The sequence below is a fragment of the Petromyzon marinus genome, chromosome 80 (assembly GCF_048934315.1).
Source record: "Petromyzon marinus isolate PM22_M1 ecotype Great Lakes invasive population chromosome 80, UKy_Petmar_22M1.pri1.0, whole genome shotgun sequence".
In the NCBI taxonomy this organism is placed as follows: domain Eukaryota; kingdom Metazoa; phylum Chordata; class Hyperoartia; order Petromyzontiformes; family Petromyzontidae; genus Petromyzon; species Petromyzon marinus.
In genome coordinates this window covers 7,198,300-7,213,332 of record NC_133746.1, presented here as the reverse complement: position 1 = coordinate 7,213,332, position 15,033 = coordinate 7,198,300, and the positions used below count along the sequence as shown (strand labels likewise).

Here is a 15,033-nt window from a genome sequence, read left to right as displayed (position 1 = left end):
GACACTCAGGCTGAACAATATATTACTAAGAATATAAAAACAAAAACATTTTCTAAATGAATTAAAGTTTTGAGATGCATTTTCTAAAAATGTCCACAGAGTCTAGAGAGATCTCGTGGAAGAGCATTCCATAGCGTGGGGGCTATAAAGAAAAAAATCTCGGTCACCCATAGACCGAAGCCTCGACCTGGAAATGTATCTCCATATCTTATGGACCTTGAGGGGGCATGTGGGTGCAGCATGTCAATGATGTAGGCTGGGGCAAGGTGATTATCTGCTTTGTAGGTTAACAATAGGATTTTAAACTGGATGGTAAGTGAAAACTGGAAGCCAGTGCAGGGAGGCCAACACGATGCGAAGAACGTGTTCTGGTTAACATTCTAGCAGCCGCTTTCTGAACATGCTGCTTCGTTTCCCCCCTTGTCCCCTCCCTCCCTAATACAGGAACTCCTCTACGTACGAACGAGTTAGGTTCCAGAGATCTGTTCGTAAGTCGATTTGTTTGTAAGTCTAATTTTACTCCTGTCGATTCCAAACAAGTTTTACGGAATTTACGATAAAGACGGAATGGCTTAAAAGTTATAGATTCTCCTGTAGATGTAGATGCCACTGGTTCTTCATGTTCTGCAGGTGTAGATGCTAATTCCCTTTGGTGCTTGTGTTTCCTCTCTCGTCTCTTGAACAACTTACCACGATATATCTGCACAGTTGCTCTCTTCTTCTTTTCATAAATCAACTTGTAACAGGCAATAGCATCGTGAACAACTGCCGACTCCTGAGTAAACCGTTCAGTTTGGGTCCTGAGACTCAAAAAAGCCAGTGCTTGACACCAAACAACCACTGGCATCGATTGCGCGGCAGTTGAACTTACAACTCTCGATCCGAACAGACAACTGAAGATACGGACAGGTTCGGACCTATGAAAGTTCGTAAGTAGAATGTTCGTAAGTAGAGGAGTCCCTTCATACCATCTCTTCCTCGCCAGTCTCTATCTCTCTGGAAGGTTTTCCCACCCCATTCCCCCAATATGACCCTTTATCTCACCTTCCTTGTCATCACTCCTCTTCCCTCTTTGTATTATTTCTGTGAGCATGGTTCCATGTCACCTTTTCATGACCCAACCCAAATCAATCCTAGTAGGTTTACTTTTGATTTAAAGCTTTCGTGACTGCAGTAATTCATATTCTTAGCTCTTTCGGTAAAGTCAACGTGACTTTACCGAAAGAGCTAAGAATATAGGTTTACTTTGTTATAATAACAACTCTTTTTTTAAACACAGCGGCTCAGCGGAGTGCCTAAAGGCTCAACATGCCAAGCGGCCAGCAACTTACAGCACTGTCAAAGTTGTAATGGATGAGTGTTCATGCATTACTTGAATTGAGCAAAATTGAGATCCAAAACAGAACAATTTGTATATTATCTGAACTTTCATACCTATTTGGGATGTATATATATGCAGTAATCGACATATGAACACCCTTACTTACCAACGCCCGTATGTACGAACGTTCGTACTTACCAACGCTTATACTTACCAAAACCTGTACTTACCAACGCCCGCACTCACGAACGGCCGCACTTACGAACGCCTGCACTTCTGAATGCCTGCACTTACGAAAGCCTGTACTTACAAACGCCCGTGCTTACCAACGCCCATATTTACCAATGCCCATAACTACAAAGGCTCGTCCTTTCGAACAACTGTACTTAAGAATGCCCGCACTTACGATCGGATTGCCTGCACTTACAAACGCCTGCACTGATGGACGCCCATACTTACAAACACCCGTACTTACCAAGGCCCGTACTTACCAACGCCCGTACTTTCCAACACATGTACGCCCGTACTTACGAACCAGCTTCCATGAAATATAAAATAACATTGACTTAAAAAGCGAACTCGCACTCGAAAATTGAACTGCGGAACTATTTTATTCAGAGTCGCAATACTGTGGGAGATGGTAACGAGTTTAACAATGGCTTCCCTTTTTGGTGAACTGATACACATTTCACAATACCGACCGTATGGGCATTTAAACACAGTGGTGTATTATTGTATTGCGACTTACGCACGGGTCTCAGGAACGAATTGTGTTCGTAAGCCGAGGACGATGTAGATACTTACAAAAATATGTAAACACATCCCATTGTAGTTTTAGAGATGCAGTTTACACGTGTAAAATATTTCAAAACTCACCCTGTATCGTTAGCCGACTTGCTGGAAATGAAAAAACAACCTTTACTCCAGGCTGTATTGTCAACTTTGCAAACCTTAAACAGGACAAAGACATGAGACGTTTTGATTACGTTTAACTATAAGATATCCAAAATATCTTAAACTTCTTTACATTCGTTTTCATTTTAGTATAGTAGTGTATAGTAGTGTAGTATATAGTGTAGTGTATAGTAGTGTCATGTATAATAGTGTAGTGTATAGTAATGTAGTGTATAGTCAGTTTAACACGTAAGCTTTTGGGGACCAATATCACCATAAGAGGTTTTTTTTTGGGTTAGATCACGTAAATATATGTGTCATTAAAACCTGCCACCACCCGACACAGCCAACTAGTAAGGGTTGTCACATAAACAAAACATGCCAATTCGTCACTAGAACAGCACACCGGTGTGTTGGAGAGCCAAGCCACAACATTTACAATCTGAGTACGACGTTTCGCCAGTAATTATAACTAGCTTAACCAGGTGACAGCTAGATTTGTGGAGAAATCCACCTGTTTCGTTCCTAATATAGAGGCGTAAATGTGGTGACCACACAAGTGGGGAGGGGTGATTAATGATTCAACGTACATTATACATGTGCATTATGCGAGCCATTTGATCTTGTCCTTCCTGTCCATTGTGGGTATTAAAATAGCCATTCCAACAGTAATCCCTATTTAAGTATGTTGGCCTGTATAGACATGCATTTCAAAAAATGTGTAATGGGTTCAACTGAGTTACATACGTAGACTTGGAGGCAACACACTTATTCAGTTCCAACACACGGGGTAACTGTCCCCTTAACAGAATAACAACCTATGGTGGTGACCATCAGGCTAACTACACTAGTTATAACATAATTGCTACTACGGACCGGCATCAACAGCTCGGGTCCAGGTCCACGTGTTGGAGACTCATTGAACGGAGAACATAGACGCAGGTTTCTTCCAGGATGAACAACAACCCCAGTCCCTCTTGGGACCCGGCTTATATTCTCCGCGGAGTGGCCAGCTCCGCCCTTGGCCACGTCCACCTTCTAGAATCCTTGGGAAGGATCTGGGTCCCAATCACGTGACCACCCCCAGTCCCCACTTGGGGCCCCTTTGTATAGTTAACTGGTCACGTGTCCTCCCGGGTCATCCAGAGTGCCATGGCCTCGAGTAAGCTTATTCTTTGGCCGACACTCACACACCCTGTCCTCTAGGGTTGGCACTGCACGCAAAGTGTGGTGCCACCCAGCGCTATCAATCAGCGCTCACCGGGCCCCTCTAGGGCCGGTACTACACCCACACTATTGTGGTGTCCGCGATGTCGTTACACCGCACGCCGTGCCTCTCTAGGGACGGCACTGCACAGTGACATCCCGCAATGTCACTACAAATTTATTATTTGATGATTCACTTCCACGCAGCACTAAGTCGGTAGCTATCCGAATGGTTAAAATTATTTTTATTTCTTTCAATTTCGATAGATTATCTAATTAGTCTTGGCCAGTAGTAGTAGTTTTGCACAGAATTTCAACATGATCAAAATCAATTATGTGTCCTTGTTGGCACGCGTGTTCTGCTACTGCTGACAGTGGTATTTTGGAGTATTTAATATTTCTCTGATGTTCTTTTAGTCTCGTGTTGGGCAAACAGGACGAATGATCAGCAGGTGACTAAAAGAATGTTGGGCAAACAGGACGCATGATCTTGAGAACTGCTTTCTGCATTTAGTTTGTTGTCCCCCCCCCCGCACCTCCAATTAGCACGGTTGACTACATACGGTGCAAAAGAAGTTCAACATATGTACACACTACACTACTGTAAACTACACTACTCTATATACTACTCTATACTGTTATACACTACACTATACACTACTATACACTACACTATACATTACACTGCTATACACTACACTACTCTATATACTACACTATACACTACTATACACTACACTATACATACAAACTCCAAAAATACAGGCATCACGGTCGGGATCGAACCCATGACCTCCTCCATTACAGGCGAGGTATTCAACATCTCGCCACCTTGGCATCAATAGAGAGAACATGCCACCCAACTCCGCTTGATGAGGTTAAGCCATTCCTCAAAGTAGCATTAGAGAAACAGTAATTACTAATAGGGCCGCAGGTAATGGGAGTTTTTACAGACCATACAGCTACTGCTGGTAATGGGCGTCGCGCCGGTAAAAGAACTGCTCCCGTATGTTAAAATACGCAATTTGTTCGCCCATTTGATGAACGTTTAAAAAAATAAATAACGTTTCAGCAATCTTACTTGGAAACCGTGATGTCTCCATGGATGAGAAAAGGGTTGTTCGCCAAAGACCACACTTTATCCTGCAAAGCAAATGCATTTGGATTTTAAAACCAACCGATGAGGAGAATGGAAATTTTCAGTATGCGCGTGGTTGTGCAGCTCTTTTGTAAATCCGTTCCAGGATGAGGACCTAAAACTAAACAATCTTGTATATTACCAGATAAGGTCCCCACTACTCAGCTGTATAGCTCTTTTTCAGAAGTGACCTGGCTATCACAAATGATAGCTCAACCAAGTGGCTTATCATCACGTGGACATTTATAGCAGCAGCCAATTACTCTAAATGCATGATGTTGATTCTAAATTTGGAGAGAACAACCAGAAGAGGACCCGGTTAAAAATCCACACGACCACGGGGAGAGCAACACGCAAACTCCAAATATACAGCAGGCGTCAGGGTCGGGATCGAACCCACAATTTCCTGTATACCAGGCGAGGGAGTTAGCATCTTGCTGCCTCCCCATGCCATGTGGCACGTAGGGAGTATTTGACCATACTTCTCTTTCACTGGTCCTAGCGGGTTTGGCAAAGACAAACCTCATAAACGTGGGGGCATAGAAGCGCAGTCTAACAATTGATTTTGCTTCACTGCCACCTGCGACCTACCACGTAGCCTCACAGCAGCCTGTATAACTTAATCACGTTTGTTTATTTTGCTGTTTGTAAGTACGTAAACATTGTACGTACGTACAAACATAGATGCTATCTCTCGCAAATATTATAAGATTTGAGAGAGAGATGCAGACCCAGAGAAGATCAAATCCAGTGCCAGAGATCTAGAGATGAAGGTGGTATGAAATATAAATGTTTATCACTTTTTAGCCAGAGAGGGTGAAGCAAGGCTTGGAACAGTAAAATGTGTGAGGGCAGATATCATGAACAGATCTAGTTTAGTAATTTCAAGGTGATTTTGGACCAAAATGTTACCGTTAACACCCTAACTATTGTGGAAATTAATGTGAAAATATATTTATAATGGGAGCCTTCCCGTTTGCCACAGAAGAGCAATTACGGTAGAAAGTTGAACATAGCATAAATATTTTAACGTTGTCATGATAAGACATATGGCAGGCTTCAGTGAGGGAAGTGCAGTTGAATCCCCGTTTAAGCCATCTGTCTTTGTACGCGAAGAAATGCGTAACATTGCAAAAAAAACAATGCAGTTAAAAGGTTCACAACATTACAAAGTTGTGGGAAACTGATATCCTGACCATTGCCGCGTCGTCAAATTTTATATCGTGGTAACCCATAACCACTACAAGTGCCGGCCTTCATAGGTGCTCACTAACACCACTTGCCCTAAAAGTCTGTTCAGGCTATACGGGGGATCTTTGTCTTTGTTTTACTTACATTCACTATATTTTCAGTGACGTTGGTGTAGCTGTTCCAAGACTGCTTGTCGGATGAACAACCAAAAAACTCCACATTCATCGCTGAATAGTACTGCTCGGATTTCTTGGGGATCACAGAGATGAACCGGGCCTGAATATTTTAAGAGAAAGCAGGAATTAGATAACACATCATGAAGTACTACTGCACATGGCTACTGCTTTATCGCCGTTCATAAAATTGTCCAGGTTGTCCAACTAAAATATGTTTCGTGTCCAGTAATCCACGGCTGTGTGCGGGTTTCCCCTCGCACCCTGGTGGCCAAAGCGACGACTTGGGGCCCCTTTGACAACCACTTGATATATTTAAGATAAAAATAGGTTTATCCCCTTTTTTTTCTGGCAACAAAACATAAACCTTTTAACAAGGAATCATGTCAGCATTAACCACAATACTTGTGGTCAGAATGCAAACAAAAAACACTCTGATACTATATGCATTGTCCTTGAAACTGATTGGTCTACACCAGAGACAGCTTTCTTTTAAGCCTAGTCTCAAACGGTGTTCGACCAGAGGACGTACAATGTTATGATAGATGTATTTCAACAACAGTGTAAAAAAAAACACAAACAACTTATTTATAACGCGGTAAAAAATGTTGATTGTTACGGAAATGCTTTCATTTACTTTCCACGTTATACTTTCATTTCCTTAGAGCTTCAATTAGAGCGGTAACATAATATTGCAAATATGTGCTACTACTACGGAGCTGTAAGGGACCTGCATTTTGCTGTAAGACGGAGCACCACCTAGGGTGTTAAACATTGGAGACCGCGTGAACGTAACGACGGGATGTGGATTAGGGCGAGAGAGGAGGCCCACGATATATAACAACAGCCTTTAGGTGTCACCGTGCGAAGAAAAGAATCACAATATTGGCTGGCCCCACCCTGAGCCAGTGCCGCACCACCCCTGAGCTGCTGATGTTGCTTCTACGCCCCTGATAATTATCTACTACGTCACTGCTAATGTAGCTACTATGCCACTGCAAATGTAGCTACTGTGCCACTGATAACACTATGTAACACAATTTTTGTTCCTGGGTAGTAGGTGTTATTTCGTAATTGCTTATGCTTAAATAGTATAGAAAATTGCTATTATTCCCCACAAACTTTTCTTTTGTGACCAGAACAGTGATATTTTGAAATTTGACTATTTACAATGAGAAAATTGACAAATTTGTGTCTTTTTGTTCGCATAAAGTGAAAAAAACAACAACATATGAATCAAAATTAACATGTATTCATACTAAAGTAATACAAAGATTACTACAAACGATTTAGGAGTAGTTTTTCGAAATGTACGATTATACTGTAAATCACTTTCACGAATCAGCCCCCAAATGTAGTCTCCCATCATTGTCTCGTCATACTGTCCTTGGTAACGGCGTTCAAAGTCCAGTATATTCTGGTGGAAGTGCTCGCCTTGCTCCTCCAAGTACGCTCCCATGTTTTCCCTGAATTTATCAAAATGAGCATCAAGGATATGGACGTTGAGGGACATCCTACAGCCCATTGTGCCGTAGTTCTTCACCAGTCTCGCCCAGCTCCATAATTTTAAATCTTGTGATTGCCCAGGCAGCCACGAACCACTGCGACAAAGCTGTTCCAAGCCACGTTCTCCTTACTAGTGAGCTTCTTGGGGAATTCATTGCACTCCAGGATATTCTTTATTTGTGGTCCGATGAAGACACCAGCTTTGACGTTTGCCTCAGACAGCTTAGGCAAGACGTCTTGAAGGTATTTGAAGGCTGCCGACTCCTTATCTACAGCTCTGACAAATTGCTTCATAAGGCCAATTTTGATGTGCAGTTGCGGCATCAGCACCTTCTGGGGGTCCACCAGTGGCTCCCACTTGACGTTGTTCCTCCCCACAGGGATCTCGGTCCGCTGTGACCAGTCCTGCCTGTGGTAGTGCGCCTTGGTGTCTGAAATCTTTTGTAGTCATTTTTGTGTTCCTTTAGTATAAATACATGTTAATTTTGATTAATATGTTTTCTGACTTTATGTGAACGAAAAAACACAAATTTGCCCGTTCTCATTTAAAATATGTAAATTTCAAAATATCAATGTCTTCGTCACAAAAGCAAAGTTTGTGGGGAATAATAGCCATTTTCTGTGCTGTTGAGGCATACGCAATTAGGAATTAACACGTACTGCCCAGGATCAAAAAAATGAATAAATAAAAATGTGTTACACAGTAGTTACTACGCCACTGATAATGCAGCTACTACGCCACTAATCATGTAGTCGCTATGCCACTGATAATGAAGCGATTACGCCACTGATAATCTATCTCGTACGCCAATAATAATATAGTCAATATGCCACTGATAATGTGGCTACTACGCCACTGATAATGCAGTTACTACGCCACTGATAATGTAGCTACTCCACCAACAATAATGTAGTTACTATGCCACTCGGCCTCCCAACTCGTCTGGGTTGCCCATCACTGGTCCAGTCACCCGACCTTGGCCTCTGACGTTTGGGTCTCTGCTTAGCCACCTCTTCCAGCTCCTATCTCCCCACTCCTCCCCAATGCATTTATGAGGCAACACTGACTCTGTAGGAGTGACATTATGGGGATATTTTCACGTCTTGCCTTTTAGGCAGACGATTTGTGTTCATGATTAATCCATCAGTGGCATTAACCTGGGTGGATGTTGGGGCTTGCAATGGGAACCTCTGCAATATGTGGCAAAGCATGCTACCATTTGGCGCCCGTTCGACATGCCACAAATCTTTCAACATCCAGTCTTCTCATTAACCGACATTTGACGAAACAACTCAGGATAGATTTGAAGTTTTCGTGATTGCAGGGATCCATACTCTTTGGTTCTTTCGGTAAAGTGACGTCATCAGGTTGTCCCACCTGATGACGGATATTTGTGTTGCGCCGGAAACATCGTGATATAATTCATTTTATTTTATACCTACGTGACTTTACCGAAAGAACCAAAGAGTTCAACTCAGTATATTGATATATTATGGAAGAAGGATTAGATATATACTCACCGTAATCTTTGGCTGGAATGTTACAAAGTTGATACTTTCAGCATCAGTGTTCCCCTGTAGTAAATAGTTATCGGCCGCACTATCAATGTAACTATCCCAAATGGTATTGTCCATGCTGTACGCCACCTGGGAACACAACACGACCAAATCGTGTACACGCATGGATCAAGCAAACACTCTCCAGTGTACAATCGCCCTCAGAAAGTATTTCAATCGCGATAATAGCAGCGCTCACAATGGGCAAGCGTTATCATCCCTCGGCTGTGAAGAGACGATGGGGCTCGGGATGGTGGGCTCTGCTTCGGTTGCTAGAAGATGTTAACTATCTCGTCTGGTATGCAGGTCGTGCGTTCAATCCCAACCCTGGTGATATCTGCTGTATATTTGGAGTTTGCGTGTCTCTCTAGTGGTCGCATGGATTTTTCTAAGGGTTCTACGGTTTTTTCCCTCCACGTTCAGAAACACACGTTTTGAGCATTTCGTTGCTATACATTTTCACGTGATAAAAAGCCACTTCGTTGAGATATCATTTGTTGCCATGTCACTTCTGAAAAGGCTATATAACTCACTGGACCTTATCTGGTAAAATAAAAAAAAGTTTGGTTCCAATTTAGTTTGCACAGTTGGCAATACAACCAAACTCGGGTTCTCATTTAAGTTACCGCTTTTAGGTATCACAGAGTGTGAATGATAATTTGTTTTACCGTGAATTGCAGTTTTTGTGATTGGCTTGCCGACAAAGGGTGTGTGCCAAACGAATATGCACGGTACGTCCGTACATTTTGTGCAGCGTCAATTTCGTTGGGTACTTGCGAGTTCAATGTCGGGAGGCGACCCTGATGTGCAACTGTGAACTGTGCTTGGCCGAGCGTAACCGAGAAATGTCTGTGCGTGATATTGGGAGTGTCACTGAGAGCCACTGCGAGCTGTGATGGCCATTCATCCGTGAGCACGGAGATCAGAGACGCCAACTGCGGCCATTGTAGAGTGGTTGTAGTCGTCATGTAGGCTTACCAAGCATCACTAATTGTTTTGGCAAACGAGGTATGAATGATATTACACTGGTGTCTGCTACGCTTCCCTGATTTCTCATCCATGACTTCCGTCCATCAACGAACCGTTGTCACACTTTGAATGAACTCTGACATGAAGAACCATGCCCACATTGTGGGTATGGTTTGCGCATATTCACGTGGATGGGACGGGGTATTCTATTCACAGTCTGCTTGCATTGTTGCAACAAGCATAGTGCCGAGTGCTCATTTGAAATAGTGGTTGATATTTTGCCGGTATGGCACCATGGTGACCGAGTTGTTAATTTCCTCGCCTGGTATACAGGAGGTTGTGGGTTCAATCTCGACCCTGACGCCTGTATATTTAGAGTTTGCATGTCTCTCCCCGTGGTTGTGTGTATTTTTCTCCGGATCCTCCGGATTTTCTTTCCACATTTAGAAGCATGCGTTTAGAGTATTTCTGCCATAATTGTCTATGTGATACACCAAAGCATTGAGCTATCATTTGTGATAGCCAGGTTGCTTCGGGAAAAGAACTAGACAGCTCATTAGTCTTTACCCGGTAAAATGCAACATAATAAGTAATAGTAAAAAAATACCTTTTTTAAAACACGCTTTAATGAAATGCACCATACGAGTGATGGCATAACTCCACGACTCCAGGAAGTGGCCCCGAGGTTTGCCATAACGTAAGGGACCGTGGTGATTTACAGCCAACGTCAGTTGAGCATGGAAAATTAGACCGAAGCCGAAACATAACATATAAAAAGAATGCTTAAAAATATATTTTTATAGAATATAGTAGTGTCATCAGTATGACATAAGTATACCAAGTTTGCAGTCGATACCACATTGGAAAGTGGGTTAAAATTGAGTTATAAGATTTGAAGATACTACGATGACAACAACGACAACAACAACAGACAGAGTGAGTTAAATAAAAGCATGTAAATAGCACTCCAACCTCCAGTGCAGACGTCCAATAGTAGCCATTTCCAACCATCGCCATCTTGGAAATCTGAACGGGCTTTGTGAAGTCAACAGTGATGTGGGCTCCAACCGTGTAAAGATCGAAGACCCAAGAGCCTGAACAAGTGTTGTACAAAATAAAGAACGTTTATTAGACAACTTGAATGCATGCTATTATTGACATCATTAACATTATGCGAAAAATAATAATGTAATTTTTTTACCCTTTCTGGCAATAAAACAGGTGTTAAGTTGCAAAAAAACACCAAATAGAGAAATTTTGCAAGGAATCAAGTATGTATTAACCACACGTACTTGTGGTGAACATGCAAAACAAACATGATCCGATAATAAACGCATTGTCTTTGAAACTGATTGGCCTTCACCAGAGACAGCAGACTTCTTATGGCCTTGCCTCAGAAAGGGTAAAACTTATTCTTATTTTCATACTTTGATACTGGCAAAAAGGCCCCATGATGATGTTGCTCACCCTGAGCGATAAATGCTCTTATACGCGCATTGCCTTTGTACTGTTTGTCATTTTTGCATTCTCTGTTCTGACACTGGTGGTGAAACTAGGTCATAAAGTAGCCCAATTAGTTTCAAAGACAATGCCCATATATTATCAGAGTATGTTTGTTTGCATGTGCTAGTAACTACTCATGCATATCCACACATTCTTCAATGCTTTCCAACGTGTGTTTTTCCCCTCAAGTACTTAATTACCAGAACTGAAAGCCAACGGGTACCTGACAGGGAAAAATACGTTTTCATACTGGCAAATAGTTTGTTCTAAGTTCTGGTTTGTGTTTCCAGGTTTTTGAAACACTATTTAAACAAATTGGTCAGTTTTATATATATATAGATATTTGGTGCCACAGTGGCAAGGGAGTTAACTCCCTCGCCTGGTATGCAGGAGGTAGGGGGGGTTACGATCCTAACCCTGATGCCTGTTGTATATTTTGAGTTTTTGTGTCTCTCTCTCATCATTATCACAGTGGCTAGGAGAAGTTAACAACCTCACCTGGTATGCAGGAATTCAGGGGTTTCGATCCCGACCCTGATGCCTGCTGTATATTTGTAGTTTGCATGTCTCTCTCCCCATGGCCGTGTGGACTTTTTCCAGGTCTTCCAGTTTTTCCCTCCACATTTAGTAAGAATGCCTTTCGAGTATTTGGCTGATTTAAATTTCTACAAGATAAGCCAATTGGTTGAGCTGTCATTTGTGATAGCAAGGTCGCTTCTAAAAAAGAGCTACATAGCTTATTGGGCTTTATCTGGTTAGAAAATATATAGTTTCGTTTATAGTTTATGTCGAGTAAGACGAAGGCTCCCATAGGGTCCATTGTTAATCAGTGAAGCTTTAAAAGGAAGACCAAATTTACTATAGGGTTTGTGTACATTAAGCTTTCAATCTGGCTCTGTGAACCTGAGTGTTCATCACCGAGACTCGCAGAAACAGACTAAGGATCCCGTAGGGTTCAGTGTTAATCTCTGAGACTCACAGAGCCAGACTAATAATCCCATAGTGTTCAGTGTTAATCATTGAGGCTCACAGAGCCATACCAAGACTCCCATAGGGCTCAGTGTTCATCACTGACACTCACAGAGCCATATAAGGCTCCAATAGGGTTCAGCGTTACTAACTGAGGCTCACACAACCAGACTAAGGCTACCATAGGATTCAGTGTTCATCACTAAGGCTCAGGGAGCCATATTAAGGCTCCCATAGGGTTCAGCATTAATCACAAAGGCTCACAGAACCAGACGAAGGCTCCGATAGGGTTCGGAGTTAATCACTGTTGGCTCACGGAACCAAAAGTAAGCTTCCAACCATCGTTGCAATTCATGGTAATTACCACAAGTGCGCATGCTGCAGAAATCCCAGGCAGTGTTCGTGTCATTGGTGTAGCACCAAGGCCTCTCCCTCATGCCGCCGGGGTTGCGGCAGTAATTGCCATCCAGTCCATCATCCGGGTAGTTGAGCGGAGTCTCGGGGTGAGCGTGCGGGCTTTGCAAGCTCCACGGCTGACAGGGCACCTGAAACTGGGTGACTGAGACGTTGCCGCGGTAGGCTTGCCCACGTCCGAAGTAGCAGTCTGCGCAGGGGACACACATTAGATGGGATTATATGAGACTTCGACAACGTACGTTTGTCCTCAGAAGTGTGTAAATTAACTGCATGGAAGATGGCGACTAGCTGTCAGGCCAAATTGCATTATCATCCATAGGAGGTTTTGTTAGGTTCAGATCGCGTAAATATAAATGTGTCGTGAAACCCGCCACTACCGCGACACAGCCAATCAGTTAGGGGTTTGTCACATAAATAAAACGTGACCAATTAGTTACTAGCTCAGCACTAACCGGTTGTGTGTTGGAGAGTAAACCCACAACAACATTTACAATTCGAGTACGGTGACGTTTCGCTGGTAGTTACAACAGCAACCGGCATCATCAGGCGACAGCCAGAGTTGGAGAGAAATCCTCCGCCTGTTTCAGTCTTAAATAGGCGAAGGATAAATGTGGTGTCTTCACTTGTATGCTAATCAGGTGCGAAGACCAGATGCGATTTTTTTTGCCAAATCTGGCAAAAAAAACTTCCCCAAAAACCTTTATTTTGAATAATATTGTTCGCGACAACCTACGTGTCAAATTGACAGATTATACCGGTAGTTTATTATTTGTAAAAAAAAACAGATTACTTTCAGTGCTCCGACTACAGGAGCAACCGATCCTCTAGGAGTACAAAAACAATGTGCACTTATTGGACGCCTTTTCCAACGTCAAGGCGTCAGGCGTACAACACCACACCTGACCGGAGACCCAGGCTGCGTGTCTCTCCTGGGTTCGCAGATATTTGCTCTGGACGAACAGCTCCAGTGCTCAGACCCAGGGCAATGTCGCATCCTGTGTACAAGAAGACACGACTAATTTTAATAGCACAAACAACAACAGCAACAAATAATGTTAACTTCCAGCCGGAAGAACTCATGACAATGTTCCGAAAATTGTGTTAGCATCCCATATCAACTCCCTTTTTTGCGCTCATTATACTTCATATTTTTGTAAACATATTCGATATGCAATGACTATGGATTAGGTGGACCCTGTACTCCAGTTGTAGTGCCTTACGCTGATAATCCGTGCTCCAAACCTGCCTAATTGCAGATAATATCGAGTAAGAAATTAAGCCCTGGACACACGTATAACCAGACATTAGCAAGAGTACGTACCACTTTGAAACTGCACTTCACTTAGCAGTAACCATTTCCCTGCTGGGTACATGACACAGTGCAGCAGTGCGCCCCTGTATCCTGACAGATCAGCAGTGAAGATCACCAAACCGGCTACCGTTCTCTCCCACCAGGTTGTCTCCACGTCCAAGACCTGTGAAAAATAAATATATGACCATCTTTTATTCAAGTGCACAATAACATCGTTCTTTAGGCAGGTTTTAGCATCTGTAACTTAGGCTAGTGCGCGCCACTCCATTCGTTGGTCTCTCATTCTCTCTGTTCGCATCTCCGTCTTTTATATTTCACCTCCCCCATATAGCCAGCAACGGCTGTTTTGGGAAAAGCACTCTTCGCGGGCACCTGTCCTTCAGTCTGGCAAGGTGCACAAAGGGGGATTTCATGGACAGCGTCACGCTAAGGCTCTGTGCACAAAGATGACCCACAGAGTCACTGAGGGACCACTGCTACTGTGCTCTCTAGCGTCGTAATAGATATAACGACTGTGAATCTTGACTAAAAGCTTTTGTGACTGCAGGAATTCATATTCTTTGGGTCTTTCGGTAAAGTCGGGTAGATAGGTTCAAAGAAAATAACAAAAAAACTACAATATTTCAATCGCAACACAAGCTAACCCCCTTTTCCTGATGACGACCGCTTGTGTTGCGATCGAAACATCGTATTTTTTTGTTATTTTCTTTGAACCTATCTACGTGACTTTACCGAAAGACCCACAGAATAAGGACTGTGATATTTATCTGGGAATCCCCGACCAGTTTCACTTTTTGACCTCAGCTAACAAAGCAATTGGTACATTGTTTGAACGGATGAAAAGAAGTGAACCCGTGATTTTTTTTTCATTATGTAG

General features: G+C 42.8%; 1 protein-coding gene across 1 annotated transcript in view; it reads right to left on the bottom strand.

Annotated features, from left to right (window-relative positions):
* LOC116958620 (uncharacterized) overlaps positions 1-15,033 on the bottom strand; it is a 183,578-nt gene that overhangs the window by 150,724 nt on the left and 17,821 nt on the right. Inside the window, exons 4-11 of the mRNA XM_076057213.1 lie at positions 14,166-14,319; positions 13,744-13,839; positions 12,792-13,031; positions 10,928-11,049; positions 8,951-9,076; positions 5,895-6,026; positions 4,503-4,564; positions 2,198-2,271 (exon numbers count right to left, since the gene is read on the bottom strand). Of these exons, the coding sequence (XP_075913328.1) occupies positions 2,198-2,271; positions 4,503-4,564; positions 5,895-6,026; positions 8,951-9,076; positions 10,928-11,049; positions 12,792-13,031; positions 13,744-13,839; positions 14,166-14,319 (1,006 nt within the window). The remainder of the gene's footprint in view (positions 1-2,197; positions 2,272-4,502; positions 4,565-5,894; positions 6,027-8,950; positions 9,077-10,927; positions 11,050-12,791; positions 13,032-13,743; positions 13,840-14,165; positions 14,320-15,033) is intronic.